Source organism: Ambystoma mexicanum, chromosome 6p (assembly GCF_040938575.1).
Source record: "Ambystoma mexicanum isolate Mex_15411 chromosome 6p, UKY_AmexF1_1, whole genome shotgun sequence".
NCBI lineage: Eukaryota > Metazoa > Chordata > Amphibia > Caudata > Ambystomatidae > Ambystoma > Ambystoma mexicanum.
In genome coordinates, this window is record NC_090935.1 from 319,995,860 (window position 1) to 320,015,163 (window position 19,304).

Genomic DNA, 19,304 nt, shown 5'->3' on the forward strand with positions numbered 1-19,304 from the left:
TTTAGGCAAGCAACCACCATTCAACGAAGGAGGCACGCCATCATCAGACAAACTTGCCTTGGTCAATGAGTTAGGGAACTGACCATGAACCTTGCAGATTTTTCCACTCCGTAGACTAGAAACCATTTTAAATTGGGAGGTCAAGCCATTTGCAGCTCTTCCACACCCACTTAAATACAATGATAACCAGACAGCAAAGTTGTCAGAAGAGACAAGTGACAAATCAGAGTTCTTGAAATTAAATGCAAAGCACTCCACTTATAGTGCAATAGATGGCATTTGAATAGGTACAAACTGAAGATGCTTTAGAAGAAAAATAACGGGCACATTGTGTTAAAGGAGAAGTGTTTTCCAAACTGTTATCGAGCTAACTTTACACAGCCCCAATGAAGCTGTCAACTGTCAGGTTCTCACATTTTGTACCTCACATTGGCAATGGCCCTATGAGAATAGGTTGTTTCACATATTATTCCAGGAAAGCTACAAATGGAGGTTAAAGTATTTAATAAACCCTGGTTAGAGAGTAGAAAATTTCATTTTTAAGTTTGCTTTTATTTCCTTAACTAACTTTCATTTATAACGATGAAATGCTCCCAAGCCAAGATGGTGGACCACCTTCCCAGCAGCGATTGGTTTAGTTCACAGCAGGCAGAATTGTGTTGTCATTTGGAATGTTCTAAATAGTACTAAACTGCCTTTCATTAAAGTATTCATCTGAGTAGGTCATATATTTTGTAGCTCTAGTAAAAATAAAGTTATAGTTTAAATTTTACAAGATTAAGAATCTTTCATTCAGTTCAAATATTAGAAATACAAGTCAAGAAAGAAGTAGAAGAAAACTACAGAAGATTTCCCATTTCGAACCAGTTTGCTGGGCAGCAAAATTGTTTTACTGAAGAAACAAAGACAAAGCTAAGTGTATTTCCAGTATTTATTAAGCAAAACTTAAAAACTGTCGATCAGAAGATATTTTAAGGTTTTGAAGGAGTTATAATGTACTTTTTAGAAAAAGAATGCGTAATCATTTTTGGAAACACAATAAAAAGACTTCAAATTGTTTGCTAACCAGTATTTGGCACTAACTAGGCGCATGGATCATTTTCCGTTGTGTTTGTAACCTATTAAGGTCTTTAACCGTTACTTAACATTTATGGTTTCTTAAATTTGCAAGCTTTTAGCGCGTATCGTAGTTTTTTCATGTGCGTGGTTTCGAAAAAAGGACCTTATGACGTAGTGTTAGCGTCGCAGCCATTTTGGAAGTTATTTTTGACTCGCGTTTGGTTGCGTTACGGACTGCATGGAATCGGAGACATTCTCCTGAAGAAACGCTTTGGATTTTTAAAAGCGTGTCAGTTTCTTTTTTCAAGTGAGCGCCTTCTACTAAGACTTTACATGGGACATTATTTTATGGAAGTTACAAGCAGAGTACTTTTCAAAACTTGAATATGTCAGCAGATATTTAAAGAGACATCAGAAGAAATCTAAGAATTATATATATATATATATATATAATAACTTTAGAAGAACATACACCGACGTTTAATATTCATGAATTGAATTATAGTAATAGCAACAATGTTTGGATTTCAGAGAACAGCCAGAAGTTAGAGAGAGAAGAGAAGAGAGACGAAAGACAAATAGAAGAGAATGTCTTACACAGCATCTTAAGCAGAAGCCATATTCCTTCTGAAGCAGCCTAAGGGCAAATCAAGTTTAGGCAACAGGTAAATTGAAACACATTACATTGAGAGTGTAGTTAGGAAGTAAGTTAATACACATTATTTATTAAAGGCTGTACTTTCCTTTTAGGAACTCTACTGATTCAAAAGACTTTCCAGTGAAGACAGTCTGAAGTACCTGCAGTGGGAGTTCTCGTCTTTTGTTTTCACCATTCCCCTTGGGTTTGCCTGGCCAATAGTTTTATAGTATCTGGATTGTTGGGCTGGCAGGCTTAGGGGGTTTGGTGGGCCAGCTTCACTCCTGCAGGATCCAACTAGTTCAGTTCTGTGACAACACTCCCGAATAAATGCGCCCGCCCATACAATGCCGGCGTAAAACGCGTGACTTAACCCACTTGCAGTAGTCAAAAGTATCTAAACAGACATAACACATTTTGTTGGCATATATATTTGCCGAACCAATTTCTATATCAGAGCAGACCTACACCTGAATATGCGCCAATGTCAAATACTGATCATTGCATTCGGCCCAGGTACTCACTTTCAGGATTGAAAAACGCTTAACTCCATGTAACTCTTAAATTGAAATAAGCAAATACTCATGCCCCCACATCGTAACAGCCCAACAGCACTTGCAAGGCACTTCCAGGTGCGTGTGCACCGTGCTCTTGAAGGCTGTCGGGAGTCAGGGGGCGGGGCACCAATCTGCGTGAATGAAAAAAAAACAAAGCACAGCGCACATTGGGTCTTGCGCTAAGACTCACTAAAGTGAACCACTACCATCAAAAAGAAAAGTCAGTGCGGATGGAAGAGCTGGTCAGTGCGTGGAAGAGAGTAAAGTCCATACAATAAAGCAAAGTCCATAAAGTCCATTAAGTCCCTGAGTTATAATTACTTTGCGTAACTCAGTCCGATGAACGTTTCGCCTTCCAAAAGGCAGCAAGACTTCCTCTTGCGGACTACGGTCTTACACAAAGATTTAGCAGAGAATTCAGTCACCGTCCCACCACAGCACAGCTCAGAGCAGACAGCAAGGTGCAGCAAGGCTACCAGCACAAAAGCACTTGCAAGGCACTTCGAGGATTATGTGGGGTGCAATTCAATAATACTGGAATCTATAAAGTAATTTAATTATCAACAGGCGAGCTGGCGCACTTCTGAGCTTCACCAAAAGGTTTGGTAATACAGCTATTGAAGAAACGCTGTAAGTTTATAGGGCACAGGTCCTTTCAGAAACTGTGTACACTGCTGAACTCTGGGGATACTATGGAAATTCTAAACTCAAGTGAAAAAAATAAAACAAATAATTGTTAGGCCTACCCACGGCACCTTGGGCGTAGCTGTTAACATGGAGTTGAGAGAGGCTGGTGTCGATTATAACAAGATCTGGTTTGAGCTATGGTCGTGCCCAGCAATGAAGGCATAAACGAGCAATGAAGGATGGCATAGCCAATAATCATACAAAACCTTGGGCCTGGTTTAAGCATGTGAAGGCCGTATTAAATAATATTGGCCACAGCTCCTTCTGGTCCAGCCCAGAATCTCTGGCGGAGGCAGATTCTCAGATACTTAAGACTTTTTATTGGTAATGGGCTTTAACTGTCTGTTTGATGAAATTAACCAAAAATCATGTTCTTAAATATCTGTGCTACAAATCTGCACTAAGTCTTGAACATTACCTGCCCTGCCATTGGAGAGATGCCTGCATGTCAAACTGCAGCTGGGAATTCTTCAACTAAACCACCTTGCTAGGAACTGGTCCGACGCCGTGATTGCTAGTCGTCATTTGTGTGGAAATGCAAAAGACTAAATCCATTTCATGTTCTTTTGTGCGGCACGGAGATACCTAGACGAAAATGGCTGTTACGTCTCCTAATTTTAAACAATATTGATACTGTGCTTGAAGCGCTTGACTTATGTATGAATCCACAAACTAACTGTTCAGTATTTGCTGTATGGCAAAGGCCTGGAGATGCAATCAAAAATACTGTAATGATCGCTGACCCGAGATAATGCGTTTTTTTGCACATTGCCTTTTTTAAATGATGTATGTAATTGTGCTTTTAGGAATTTGGTTTTATTGCAAAAAAAAAAAAAGAAAAAGTGGGGCTTATTTAAATTTAATGCAAAATTAAATCATTCTTAAGGGAGCTTTTACTAATAACTTTCTCGAAAAGAAATATAGATTTGTTGATAATATATTGTAACTGATGTTTTACCTTCTCTTGTACATTTTATGTATGTACATGGTTTCCAGTTTTGCAACATTTTACTCTGCATGTTGGCTTTTATGGTTCAATGTAACTGAATTAAAGCATTTACTAACACCATTACACAGAAGAAATAAAGAAATAATACTATTCACTTAACTATACTATTTGTTTTTTTAAATGTAAATTCTTCAATGCGGTACTTTGAGATTTTTCTTGGAGAGTGGTGGCTTCGTTCTCCTCAAAGATTGACCATTTCTGTATACTACAACAAGAAAAGCAACACTTGTCTAGCCTTAAAATAGCTATGCTTTAATTCAGTCTGAAATATTAATTTATTTTTTATTGAAGACCAAATAGATAGGTTATTGTAAAACCAGCCAGACTGTGCTATTTTTTATCATACAATTCTTCAAGAGGATCCAAGGTAAGGGAGCTTACATTTTAGAGGTGACAACTAAATACTCCCATTTCTTTAACTTTCAAGTTTTCATTTAGTGATTTCATTCCTTCAAGCACAGTTTACGATAGGCATAGAAAATGTAGCATCCACTAACAGGAAAATATGAGCCTGGTCAGCACTGAAGCATCCTTAAAGCTAAGGTCATGTTAGATTAATACATTTTATTTTTATTATGTAATCTCCTGAAGTCCAAGGTTGATGATATGTGGCTTATCACTAAGAATATAATCCACACTGTTGGGAGAATTCTCATAAATGTGGCAATTCCCTTCAACTTAAGAGACCCCCAGCAACTTTGCTGGATTTTGAGGACTTTATTTTTTTGCCTGGAAAGTGTGAGCCTTTTTTCCCCACTCTCATGCATTTTGATGTGTGTTTTACATTTGTGTTCTTTGATTATGGAGTTTTAGATATTTTCAAAAGGTATCATCTTTTCATGTGCGTTACACAGCACCTTCAGTGCAGTGACACAGGGGTGTCTTCTAGACTTCTCACAGGTTTAAATACCTTCTCTAGGATAAACTATCATTTTCCAGAGCATGTAAAGTGAAATTGACTTTACTAGTCTTTCCAAATTCATAGACCCAGCACACACACCATTTTCCAATGGAGTGCTGAAGGGGGTTAAATAGCATTTCATGTGTCTAAATACTCATGTAGCAGTCAAATACTACCCTTTCCTATTGAAAAGGCTGGTGGCAGTGGTTTTACAACGAACTACCATGATTTTTCCCGACCGCGAACACTGGTAGCTAAAAATCACGGGAGCCATGTTTTTCAAGATGGCGCCTCAAGACCCTTTGTTTAAACATTTAAACAGGTCCCGGTCTTCTTTTGTCGCAGTTTCTTTTTGGAAGGGTCCTTCTAGTGTTGGTCTCTTTGTGTGCGTTTGGCGGGCTTCAAGACTGAAGACCCCTCTGGCGTGCAAGTGTCTGGGGTGGGCAGGAAGTGAGGGTGGTGCCGGAAACTCTGTCTACTTAGTCTCCTAGGAGACCCAAATGCACTCTGGCATGATTGGATGGCTGACTGTCCGACAAGGACAGCCACCCTGCTGGTTGTGTTGACAGCTAGGCTGGAATGAAAGGGAGAAAACTGTTTGAAAGGCAGGCTCCAGGACTGGTAGGCAGAGTCGACCACTGGAACGAAAGAACCGAAGACGAGCTGGAAGAGGACGGCTGCTGCAACTCCTGGACCGTTGGTTTGCCCGGTGAAGCCTTGCTGCAGGTCCGAATTGCCAAACTCCATTCGACAGAGAAGCTCCTTTAAGGACTGCTTCTTCCTTTGAGTTGGTGGGACCAATCAACTCATAAGACACCTGGATACCATTCTCAAGGCTGGTTAGGATTAACCAGGGAGAGGGTCACAAGTTTGTGTTCTTGAATTTACAGCTACTGGAAGTGAAAAGACTCCTTTGCTTTCTTCAACGATCCCGTACAGTGCAGGAGTCCCCCGATGTCCTCCCTCTTGTCCCCACGACCGAGGCTCAGGAACACCGGTATCTGCAGGACCTGCCAGGAACCACGACTTCAGCAGCATTTGTTTCTTCATACAAAAGGTACTGTGCCAAACAGATTGAGAGAACGCCACTCTCGCAGTGAAAGTTTGTGAAACTTTCCCAACTTGAAGGCCTAATCAGCTTATGACCAGACATATGATTCTTTTTAACCTAAACTACTTCTAAGAACTTTCGCAAAGACTGTTTGATACCAGAACTGCTCTTTCCTATCCAGAACACTAGCACATTGACTTTGGCCTGGCCTATTGACTTGAATTGAACACTTACTGATGAACTGAAACTATTTGCACTGCCTAGAAAGTATATGTGATCTATTGTACTTACTTTTGTCTTTTTTGCTCACTGCTAAGTAACTGAACTGCCAGTTGGCTCCCATTTCAGGGGAGCTCAAACTGTCTCAAAAGCTTACAGTTTTGTATTGAAGTGTATGGGTATATAATATTAAGTTACCTGTTTTCTAAATGATTGTGTAATAAATTACTAAGTGTTTTTACCAGGAAACCTTGAGTATAAGAGTGTACTTGAACTACTGTGATTGAAAGTCCTCTGTGTAATTACGTGTACTGCTCACATTCACTCTTGAGATAAGCCTGGCTGCTCAGCTCGCTACCAAAAACTGTGTGGTACAGACTTATACCAAAGTTTGGTTTGGCTAATACCTGTAGTCCAAATTGTGTGTAGTGGTCCCAGATGGTATTGCATGCAATTCTGCCTAACACGCACACCAAGTGTCGTTAACATTAATGAAGTGCTAGAGGGGAAAAAAAAGCAACTTATGATCTATAAATCTCAAAGTATCAGCTTACGGAATTCTCTATTGTTTCTATGGTAACGGGAGGTTTCACTGCTGTAGATTTGGTCACAGCCAAATCCACCAAATTTTTTGCCCACATTTTGCCACACGGGTAAGGATCATAACTAAGGTGGGGTGACGAGACAAGGGCGTTGGGGGGGGGCATTTCCCCCTTTTCCCCCACGTATAATGTCTGCAAAAGGTCCAAAAGACCAAATAAAATTCAGTGGATTGGGCTGCATGAAAAGCTACACGATGAAATTAGTTAGAACCTTTTCTACCAGGAAAATTGACAAGTTGACGGGCGTTAGCACTGTATTGGAAACTGGCTTTAAGACCAAGGGTATTTACAAGTGTGGCCATCTTCAAAAAGAGTCAACTGGACTTAAGAGGAAAAAGTTATATGCCCATCATGATTAATGATACTTAGCCTATTTGTCTAAAGCCTGCCTAGGCTTTAAGGAAGGCTTATAGAACATATGATTTGGGCTGCACAGGACACCCTGGAAAATAACGCACCATCAAAATCGTGTGTTAAATAAAACTGGCTTATGCAGTCAAGTTCTAGACCTATGGGACCAGAGCTTGATAAGAATTAATTTAACGATGGAACAAACTTATACTTGAGACACTGATTTAATTTGATTAAATCACAGATGAGTTGTCTTGACAAAGTATTGTTTCTGAGGCAGGTAATAGCAGTGGGAAAGTTAATAGTCTATACGAAAATTCAAGTTGAACGTATGCCATCCAAAATGTACAAAACTGCCACTCTTGAAACGTTCTGGCAAGTTATTCCTTTAACTTATTTAAAGCAAGTATTATGCAGTATTTGACTGTCGAGATCAGTTTTTTAAGGGGCAGGTAATCCATTCTTTATTTTTCAGTTTTTATTTGGAAATTGTCAAGTTTATTAAGAAATAGTTTAGATTATGCCAACATGAAGCAAATGTTTTTCAGTTTTAACTATTCACTTACCACTAAGCAATTCAATCCAGTTCTGAACAGTTTCTGGAGGTTGTGTCTCTTTAACATGCTTTAATGCTTCATCTAGCATAACATCTCCAGTTGGTGCATCAGATTTGCAGATAACCTATCCAAATATAAACAAAAAGCATGACAAATCAGGATTCATCTTAATTAGGGGCGAAAATGTTAAGCTGCAAACTACTAGTCAGGCATAAAAGGTTACCCCCTTCCCTTTATTCGTCACATGCACACAGCATACCTTTTCCAACTTGCCAATAGTAAAATATCAATTGCCAGTGACCGGTTTCAATCACAAATATGTCAATCATCAAACTCAATGATTACCTGTAATATTTGCAGCCAAATACATATCTACAGCCATACACTTCTATGATAGAACATAGAGTTTGCCGATATAAAGCATGTCACTTAAGGCCATATTTTGGGAGAGTTCAAATAAATTGCAGTTCAGGATTGCCAATTGGTAAAAAGATCAGATTGGCATTTAACTGACTTTCGCAGAGCGCAAGGGAACAAATGGCTGACTATCAGTAAAGAATCAGTAAATCATGAAAACAAATCTCGTTACCTGGCTAACCACACAAACCTTCCACAACTTCCCAACATAGTATAGGTAAAAGTTATGTGACAATGCAAGTTGGCAAAGAAAGACAAGGGAGGTGAGTTTTGATGGATTGAAAAATTAAGCATGATCTATTGAACAATGAATACTATTAACTCCAACAAGAAACTGTTATTACATGTAGTCAAAGGATGTTTGACATGGTTTCCGTAAGAACACGATTTTTGAAATAATGCATGATTGTCCTAAGCCAGCATTCTGCCATATCAATATTACAGCACTAGAAAAAACGCAACTGTAATTACTGTAAAGTGTTAACTATATATGGGATACATTACTCACCGTAATCATATTTCTGGTGGTTGTATCTGCTTATATTCACATGCTCTGCGTAGTCCAACATTTAGTGTTAATCGCAGAGTATTACAAGATTTGTTTTCGAAACTCGAAAACAGACATCGAGTGAGGAAGGGTGAGCACATGGGAATCTAAGCAGATACAAGCACCAGAAATACAATTACGGTCAGTAATGTATCCCTTCTGGAGCTTGTGGATCTGCTTAGATCACTAGCTCTGCACAGATTAGTGAGCAGTATCTAGAAAAGAAGGTGGGAACTAAAGGTACAGCGGCAAAGATGTTTTGGGACCGCTTGTCCCACCTGTGAATCTGCTTTAGAGTGTGTGTCAATGCAATAATGCTGTGTGAACGTATGGATGGAAATCCACGTAGCAGCTTTGCAAATGGCATCTAGAGGGATGTTCGCAATGAAAGCTAAGGTAGCTCCTGTACCCGCTGGTACAGTGAGCCCTGGGGGTGAAACATAAGACTTTCTTGGATAGGGAATAGAAGAGCTGTATGCATTCGACTATCCATCTGGAGATGCCGTTCTTGGATACGTGATCACCCTCCCTTCCAGGTGCTATGTAAACAAAGAGTTGATATGTTTTCCTTAGAGGTTTAGCCTTGTTCACACAGTACAAGACCGCTCTCCGTACATCAAGTGTATGGAGGCTTTGATCTGCTGAGTTAGATAGATTTTGAAGGAAGGTAGGAAGTTCTGTGGATTAACATGGAACTTTGATAATTTAGGTGAGAACCTAGGATCCGTTTTAAAGGACAACCTTGTCCATGTCTTTTATGAAGAAAGGGTCTTGTACGGACAAAGCCTGTAGCTCACTGACTCATCTTATAGAGGTGATAGTTACTAAGAATGCAGTTTTGAAAGTAAGATGTTTTAGGCTGGCCATGTGCATAGGCTCCAAGGGTGGACCCATGAGCTTGGAGAGCACATTATTAAGATCCCAACCCGGTGCAAGGTTGGGAATTTGGGGGGGGGGGGGGGGCGTATGGCATCTTTACCCCTTCCATGAATGCTTTAATGACAAGAACTTTCCACCATGACACCTTGTTTTTTGAAGTGGTGTAAGCCGACAGAGGCATACTAGGCTGGAGTCTATTAGTTAAAGCATGTAATGTAGGATGTTGGATGGGGAACATTTTGTTGGGTTTAGCATTTGTGACACACACCAGATCACAAATCTCTTCCACTCAGGAGCCAGGCGGCCAAGTTCATAGATTGAGGGTGTTAGTGGAGCAATGCTCTCTTGTGTTGTCTTAGCATGCTGTACGGGCACGGGAGCTTGATTGGGTCGCACATCGCCAGTTTGAGCAGATCTTGAAACCAAGGTTTCGCCCACATAGGAGCAACCAGGATTCAAGGTACTTATTCCTTGTGCATCTTGTACACCATTTTGCTCAGGAGTGGCGTCGGGGGGATGGAGGGTGGGGCAGAGCACAAGCAAAATTTCCCCGACCAGTTCATCCACAAAGCGTTCACTTTGGACCTTGGTTGGGGAAACCTGGACGTGAAGTGTATCATTGTGCGTTTAGGCTTGTGGAGTGGGGGGTGACCCCATTGTGAGAATATACTGTCTAGGATATCTGTAGAGTTGCCACTCATGTTCTGGTAGAGGGCATCTGCTTCGAGTTTCTGCCAGAGAATCGAGTTCTCCTGTAACATGTTGAGAGGTTAGGAGCATGTTCTGCTTGAGTGCCCACTTCCATATTTGTTGGGCTAGCTTGGACAGAGTGTGCGCCTCCTTGCTTGTTCAGGTAGAACATGGCAGTTGTGCTGTCTGTGAGGACCTGCACAGTTTGACCTGCAAGATGTTGCTGAAAGGCCGGAAGAGCCTTGAGGACTGCCAAGAGTTCTAGGATGTTGATATGTCTTTGGGCAGTAGTAGGTTTCCACTTTCCGTGGGTGGAGGAAGTGAGCCCCCATGCGGCAAGTGAGGCGTCTGTAGTTAGGATCGCCTGTGCTGGTGGAACTGTCAGAACCAAGTTCCTTTATGGGCATGGGATACTCTTGAACCCGTAGTGAAGAAATGAGTTCTTCCCGCCAAAGCAATACTCAGTTGTACTTAAGAACAGTGCTGACCGTTTAATTGGTTGAAAGAGTAATCGACAATGGCTGGACACGCTGGACCCCAAATGGCTGCAAAGAAAACACTGGGTTAGCAACTGGTATATGGACGGTACTTGGTAACATAAATGACAATTGGTAACCCACCTGACTATAACCAAGATGACTCCTGGCATAGCAGGTATGAAATGGCCAGCACTGGAGTCAGATAGTGAATCTATAGTAAACACAACGCACCACAAGTAAGCCTAGGACTAGAAATAGAATCGGATAGAAATAACCAGGCACTAGTACCCTTTGCTTACCTATGTGTCCAAAAGCAGAACCTCTTTTGTAGCAACTGCAGAGCAAGACGTAAACTTCAAAAACGAATAGTTCCAAAATTCCACAATGAAGCAAGAACTCCACCTGTACCGCCGAAACGAGGACGCCTAGGTTTCACAAGTGCTGCAGGCAGTCTCTAGTCCAGCACAGAAATAAACACCCTATTCCCGCCGGCACGAGTACGCCTAGGAGATGGTATTTCCAGCGCAGCTCCTTTTAGAGGTGTTTAAACAATGTCCATAAAGCAAGGCATTCCGTAAGCAGTCCAGGTCCTCCATCCACAAGTAACAAGAAGAAGTGAAATCACGAGACAAAAAGCACAGCCAGTTACAGAGTCCAGGTCGTAGCAATTCAAGAAGGCTTAGACAGGAGGGCAAGGCAAACAAAGTCCAAAAAACAAGCAAGAGTCAGAAACCAGGAGTTCAGTAGTACGTAAGCGCTGCTGTTGAAGTCCGAAGAGAAAACAATCAGAAGCGCCGGGGGAACAAGGGGGTGTGACTATATCAGCGTTGCTGTGGCGTGGGAGTCACGTGAGCGGAAAGCAGACAGGAACGGGACTGCAGCCATGTCAAGTGCCAGCGTCGCCATGGCAACCCCCAATGCCTTCGAAATAGTCCTTTATGCAATCGCCTGCCCGTATGAGATTGTTCGTTTAATATCACCAGGTGAGCGAGGGGAACGTGCCGGCGATTGCAACCTGACAGGAACGTGGAAGAGTTTTCCTCTTAGCAGTTTGTCCCTGGACCACCAGCGAAGATCCTGTACCAAGTATGTATCTTTCATATTCAATGTTGCCATGTAGTGCCCCCCGTTTTAGGAGTGGGATTACTTCTTGGAGCGTGGTAATGCAATACTTCGGGTTTGACATTTGTTTGCAGTCTTCCCCTCCGTGCTGTGGGAGCATGTTGAAGGGGCACGGGAGTTCGATTGGGTTGCACATTGCCAGTTTGCGCAGCTGTGGATACCAAGGTTGTTTCGCCCACATAGGAGCAACTAGGATTAATGTCACTTGTTCTTTGTGTGTTTTGTTCACCACTTTGATCATCAGGGGAATTGGTGGAAAAGCGTAGGCAAATTTCCCTGATCAGTTCATCCACAAGGCGTTCCCCTTGGAGAAGACTGGATGCAAAGTCTGGGCATGGCTTATTCTCTTGTTGTAAACAAGTCTAACGGGGGGTAGCCCCATTGTGTGGAAATGTAGTCTAGGATATCTTGCCACTCGTGCTCTTCTGGTAGAGGACCGTCATGATTCCTGCCCCTCATGTCCCCAGTCCTCCAGGACGTCAGGCTGGAGCCAGGCCACGTTCACCTACATGGCCCTCAAAGGCCTCTCCATCCCTCCAAAGACCCACTTGGAGTCAGACTTGGCGCTTGTGGCACCAGACTCACTCACTCCCATAGGATAACATTGGGGATTGGACTTGTAGTGCATTGATGGGGACAAGATGGATGCCCCCACATATTTCGGTTCCCAGAACTGCATGTGCAGTCTAGTCTTGTGGGTGTAGTTCAGCCCAGAGACACCTGGGATACCCAGAGACTATTTACGCCACGCCCAGGCTGAGAAACATGCTTTGTGTTTTCTGCAGCGTGACACTCATCGTGTTCGGATCGGTCTCCAGTAGGCCTGCATCTTTCTTCTGCGCTCAGCTCCTGCAAGATCAAGAACACTGTTAGGAACAGCCTTACCTTGCAGCGCTTCTGCCCATCATTCATCGCTTCTTCTGTTCTGCGGGCATCTTCGGCGGTGTCATTCCCATCCCAGCACGCCGCTTCCTAAGGAAAAGGGAAAAGAACAGAAAAAAGGCATTAGTAAGCATTCAGCAAATCTCCGCTTATTTTTTAAAGAGTGTACGAGCTTCAAACGCTTACCTGAATCCCAGCCACTCTGGGGGAACTGTGTCCAGAACTTCTCATCCATCTGCAAGAGGGAAAAGACACTCCAAGTTAGAGTGGAAACATCTAGAGGCGCTGCATACCACGCTTACTTCATTTCTTCTTCATAACCGGCATCCATGCTGAAAACTTTGCAGCACCTAAACGACACAGAAAAAGAACTCAGTTCATTACAAATACTAAAGGGTCGCATTGCGCTCTCACCCACCTTCAGAGCTACTCCTCAACAGCACGTTGCAATCCCCGGATGCCGGCCATCATCTAAGGAAGGAAAGGAACGAAGTTAGAGAACTGTGCAAAAGACTCATTCTACTTAACTGTCGGACTCTTGCCAGTGAAGTAACTAGGGAGCAACGAGCCTGCATCAATCAACACGCCCCTGCACTGAAAGCAGGACGGAGAGCACACTTTCCAAGAAAACAAGGTGAGCTGCGGATCAAAGGTAAGGGTTGGACCCAGGACAAGAAGGGGTTCAAGCAGACAGACAATAGGGAGTTAAACTCTACCAATCCTGTATTTCAGGCCCAGTCTCCCGTCGAGTAGACTCCAGGTAAGGGTTCGAGGTCTTAAGAGGTCAGAACAGGCTGAGTGACGTCCCTGTGGATACCACGTGAGCATTACAGAACACAAAGCCTCACATCAAAATCCACCTGGGCGTCATGGAAACGTCAGAAACCGACCAGTTAGCCCACATGTTTGGGCAGCTACGTTCCGAAGTACATGCAGCCAGGCAGGAGACCAACACCCTGAGGAGAGAGCCGATAGTAGCCAAAGAACGCACTGATGATTTAAGCCGGCAACTTCTCTAGTCCCAAGCAGGGCATGCACCATTGCCGGGAAGCGTGCCCTCGATGCCAGCACCATCAGCCAATCCCGTTCAGATAACCCTTCCTGGGGCAGTTCCCTTGGCCCTGCCCGAACAAGTTACGGGGATCCCAAGAGGTTTGCAACGTTCATGAACCAGTGCCGCCTGCACTTCCTTTGTAGACCAGGGGCCTTTCCGAATGACCAATCACGGGTCGATTTTGTGCTATCCTACCCGAGTGGTAGCGCCGCGGACTGGTCTGTACCCTTTGTGGCCCAAGACGATCCTTTGCTGCATGACTTCAGGGGCTTTCAGCAGGAGATGGAAAAGCTGTTCGCCCGTTGTACTAATGGGCAGGCATTAGACAACGAACTTCTGTCCCTACGCCAAGGGAATCAAGACCTATTAACATACATAGCCACGTTCAATAGACTCGTAGTTGAAGCAGAATGGCCAGTGGAGAAGAGAACCACGTTATTTCATCAGTTGCAGGGGGAGCTCAATGATGTTCTTGCACAAGTAGTGAACACCCCCCAAAAGACTGCTCAGAATTCATGGACCTTGTTGTTCAACTGGATCATAGTTTGCAGGCCCGAAGAGCAGATCGAACCAGACCGGACCCTCGCCCTATGTATGTGCATTCAAAGGACAATATTGCCCACACAACGGAAGGTTCAGGAGAACCAATGCAAATCAGGGGGGGCGGGCAGATCCCCCTCGACTAAAGCGGAAAGGGATAAAAGGAGACAGCAGCAGTTATGTCTGTACTGTGGAAGGTCAGGTCATTTCCTTAAAGAGTGCCCTGTGAATCCACCAAGGAGGACGGTAGGGGTCACGGACAAGGAAGATACCATCAAGGAATCGGAAAACTCCCCAGCCCGGCAAGTGTAGGGGTCCACTTGTTGAACGAAGAAAGTGAACTACAGACCTCCCATTTTGCACCATCTGTGGTCTTGATCAATCACCAACCACCATCTCGGATGCACGCAGTAAGAGCATACATTGACAGTGGAGCCATTGGGAATTACATCGACCAGGCTCTTGCGGCAAAGATGAGGCTTCCGTTACGCCCTAAATCAACCACCGACACGGTTACCACGGTCGACAGCACGGAAATAGCTTCTGGTCCAGTAGCCCAATGCACTGCAGCTTTAACCCTTCTGTGCCAGGATTCCCTGACCATGTTATCCAGAGAGCGGTCCCCTTGGAGCGGTTCTGGGGGTACCTGGAGGCCTAATCTTGCCATTGGGTTTTCTCCAGAGTTGCGAACAGGTCGAGCTCTGGGAAGCCCCTTTCTGCGAAAATGTTGGAGACTTAGGTCTTTGTGTAGTCGCCATTCGTACTCTGCGGGCAGAGGAAAGTCTCTGCTGAGTTTGTCTGCCAGAAGATTGAGTTCACCTGGTACATGTTGAGAAAACAGGAACATGTGTTTGAAAGCCCACTTCCAGATGTTCTGGGACAGCTTGGATAGTCCTGGAGTGTGAGTGCCCCCTTGCTTGTTCAGGTAGTACATGGCTGTGGTGCTGTCTGTGAGGACCAGCACTGTTTCCCTTGTAGGTGTGTCTGGAAATCCTTGAGTGCTTTGAAGACTGCCAGCAGTTCGAGCAAGTTTATGTGTTTGGACGCCACACTCGGAGTACAAACTCTGTGTGCAGTCTGATGGGATAGGTGTGCCCCCCATCCTGTGAGGGATGCGTCTGTGGTTAGAGTGGCTTCCACTGCAGGGGTGGCAAATGGTTTCCCCAACACAAGGTTTTCCCATCGCAGCGAGAGAACCAAGGCCTGCGAGACTACCACTAGATCGTCCCATTGTCAGCTGGCCTGACACCACTGGCTGTTGAGCCACTCTTGCATTGGGCGCAGGCGCGCGTGAGGTACCAAATAAATACATTATGCCATAATTTCTAGCAGTCGCATGGCTTTGCGTACCGTCACTTCTCGACCAGCTACATATTGAGGGATCTTAAACAGCATATTTTGGACCCGAAATTAGAGCCCCTAGGAATTGCTGGACTTGGCTGGGGTCTAGACTGGACGACTTCTCGTTGATGGAGAAGCCCAGGTGGAACAAAAGGTCTACAGTCTTTTGGGTATTTGAGAAGCAGGTTTCGAAAGAATCCCCTTTAATGAGCCAGTCGTCGAGGTAAGGGTAGACTGGAATGGACAACTTGCACAGGTGTGCCGCTGCTACTGCCAGTACCTACGTGAACACCCTCGGCGCTGAAGCTATGCCAAAGTGTAGCACCTTGAACTGATAGTGTCGGCCTTCTATCATGAACCTGAGGTATTTTCTGTGCGCTGGCAACATTGAAATATGAAAGTATGCATCTTTCATGTCAAGTCTTGTCATGTAATGCCCCTGTGTGAGCAGGGGGATTACCTCCTGCAAAGTCACCATACAAAATTTCTGAGGTTTTACAAATTTGTTCGCTGGGCGCAGATCTAGTACAGGGCGCATGGTTAAATCCTTTTTGGGTACAACGAAGTACAATGAATAAACACCTTCCTTTACCTGTGATAGGGGCACAACCTCTATTGCTCCTTTTTCCAGAAGCAGTTCGACTTCCTGAAGAAGGATGGAGAGGTGTTCCGGTGAAAGGCGTCTTCCCCTTGGGGGTCTGAATGTTGGGGACCGACTGAATTCGATGCAGTAACCGTGGGCTATTGTTGACAGTACCTAGCGGTCTGTGGTAATTCCCCCCCATGCTTGTAGGAATGATGTTAACCGGCCCCGACCAGAGATACATGGGAGGGGACCCAAACTTTCGGGTCATTTGGTGTTGGTAGCCAGGGAGTCTCTGGGAGTGGGGCCCCGACCTCTTCCCTTGCCACGGCGTTGTCCTCTGTGCATATTGTCCACTGGTTCCCTGGGCGGAGGACCAGTTGCTTGTTGAGTATTATTGTTGGTGGTTTTGTCCTTGGCCACGAAAAAAGCGTTTGTTGCCGTACCCTCGTTTATTAGGAGGTCTTGTGATTTGTGACCTATGTCTGGGTCTTCTTCAAAGTCTCTTCCACCTATGTCTGGGTCTTCTTCAAAGCCCTCTACAGGGTCTTGAAGATACTCAGCATTTAAGAACTCATCTTCGTGAAAATGTGGATCCTCTTCAGTGAGATCATCTGTATTAATTTCCTCTTGAACTGGGTCAAAGAGTCTTGGATATTTGGCCATCAGGGGTGGGCATAAACCCATCTAGTTTGTCCATACAAGATTGAAATCTTTCTATAGTCCACTGGGATAACCCTGAATGGTCTAGTGGAGGAAATGTGTGCTCCTCCGCCTCTAGGCATCGAGATCGGTCCCATAGCGTGGAGGATATACCCCCTTCCCCCTCTGAGAAAACTTCTGGTGGGCCGGACACTGGGGATCTATCTTTAGGACTTCCCTTCGACATGTCGACAGGGGCGGAAGGGAAGAGACGAGGTGGGGGAGGTTCCGGCATACCTTCTGTAGATTTCTGCGTCTATCTGGCCTTGTGAACGGGTGTCGGCGCCTCTTTCGCCATCCGTCTGTGATCGTCAGTGGACACTATCCTAGCCAAGCTTTCGACGACTAGTTTGTCCGCCGAGGGCTGGTCATGAACGGTTTTCGGCGGCGCCGGAACCTTTTCACCGACGGTCGCTCTCTTATGAGGCATTTCGTCTGACGTTTTGGTGGTAGCGCCCTTAGTTGTGGACGGCCCAGTCGCTAGTCGCGGCTGCGGGGAGGGTAGGCGACCCTTACGGTCGAGGAAGTTGCCCTTAGATTTGGCGTCTCCGTTGGCACTGGGGCCTTCTTCGACTTGGTCGAGGAAGGGCCGTGGGTTCTGTGTTTAGTTTTTACTTTTCCATGTGCGTCGGCGTCGCTGGGGTGTACCTCCCCATAAGTAGGGCGTGAGCAGAACTTTACGGGGCCGGGGACAGACGCAGAGGAGCGGGAGCGCTCCTTAGAGAGGTCGACAACCTCCGATGCGGAGGTGGCGTTATCACTGTCCCCCTCGTCACATTCGACGGCGGCGGGCGAGTAATCAGCCTTTGACATAGCTTAGGCTGCCCACCTTTTGACCCTGTGGTCCTTCAGTTTTTGAACGGAGGAGTTTACAGGCCGCACAGCCGGCCTCGTTGTGGTCGAGGGGTAAGCAGCGGTTACACCGCTTAAGCTTATCCTTCCACACAAATTTGCCGTTATGAGAGCAAAATCTAAAAGGAGTCCTCTCCATAGCGGAGGATGTGATAATATGTTATAACGACCCCGAAGGAAAGGGGAGGGGAGAAGGAAAGGGGGAGGAGAAGAGAAAGGCATTCTAGAAGAAAGAATAAATGTCTCCAACATTCCCAACTCTCCCTACTGGGTAGGCCGGCGAGGCCGAGCCACGTGTTCTGCAGCGCCGATCGGATTGCCTCAGTCGAAACCACCGCCGAAGATCTTGACTCGGCGGGGAAGTTGCTTAGCCATCGAAAGAGGGCTGGAGGCGTATGAATTATCGATAACTGACAAAAAACGACCAGGGGTCAAATAAATGGTAATGGCAATGTCTCTTACGAGCTCCGCATAAGGCGACAGTATTCTGGGCGGAAAAAAACAATCTGAGGGACCTTGGCGCGTGAGGGATTTTGGGTACACTACACGTCACTATAGGGATAGTATTACAGACACGCCTATGGTCGACGTCCCCTTTTCGACTTTCAAAAAACAAGATGCAATACTGCGCAGTGACCACTGGATGTCGGACTATGCACAGCGTGTGATTCTAAGCAGATTAACAAACATCTGAAATATACATACACTGCTCTCAAGTTTATTCCTGCAGTACAACACATCCTACTAATCAATGATCTAAAGAAATTAAGACTGCTTGTCATCAATTGTACTAGGATTCTTTCAAAAAAGAAACGATGTGCCAAAATATAGGGTTACACCCAACTAGTTCCAGTACAATTATATTCTCCCTCATGAGAAGCACCACCAGCACTTGAAGCCTTCTCAAAATCATTACCCGTTCCCCCAGTTAAGTCATAGGTCAGTAACCAGCATGTCCTACCCATCTGCTTTATTACAGCTGTACCCAAATATTGTCTTTTCACCAATTTTTGTGTTTCCAGATTCTGTACAGAAACCAAGGAAGAGCATACCATATAGTGCCTTAGAGTTAAGTAGGAAATCATGAGGCTATATGGAAAATAAGTACTGAACAGTGCTCTACTTAGGCTTTATTAAAATAAAATCGTTCATTAACTGACCGGTCCTGAAATCCACTACTACAAAGGCAGTCTTCCACAGAAGATCTAGATTGCAATAAGCCACAGACTCAAAGAGCGTGTCACACGACAATCATGTTTACAATGCATTGAAGAGAAAGCACTAGATTGGATTATGTGCATAAACAACCCCTTAAAATGTTATTTAATGGCTTCCTTCTTTTAGAGAAAAAAATATCTGATAAGTCATGATCCAATTATAATTGAGTCAACTGTGAAATAAAGCAGAATCTTTGTCAATTGCCAACGATCAAAGCTAAACCACTGGCCTTTTAATTGTTTTGTGGTAGAATTCTTTCTTGCAAAATACACTAGATGCATGGTGTCTTGTAGTGGTTGTCGAGTTGTCACCATGCACTTTGAAGGTTTATCCAATCTCTGGAAAAATACAGATACAATTCTCCCATG

The 19,304-nt window shown here is 44.5% G+C and overlaps 1 protein-coding gene across 1 annotated transcript in view; it reads right to left on the reverse strand.

Annotated features, from left to right (window-relative positions):
* Positions 1-19,304, reverse strand: part of GOLPH3 (golgi phosphoprotein 3) — a 93,521-nt gene that overhangs the window by 16,175 nt on the left and 58,042 nt on the right. The window contains exon 3 of the mRNA XM_069627079.1: positions 7,640-7,754. Within this exon, the coding sequence (XP_069483180.1) occupies positions 7,640-7,754 (115 nt within the window). The remainder of the gene's footprint in view (positions 1-7,639; positions 7,755-19,304) is intronic.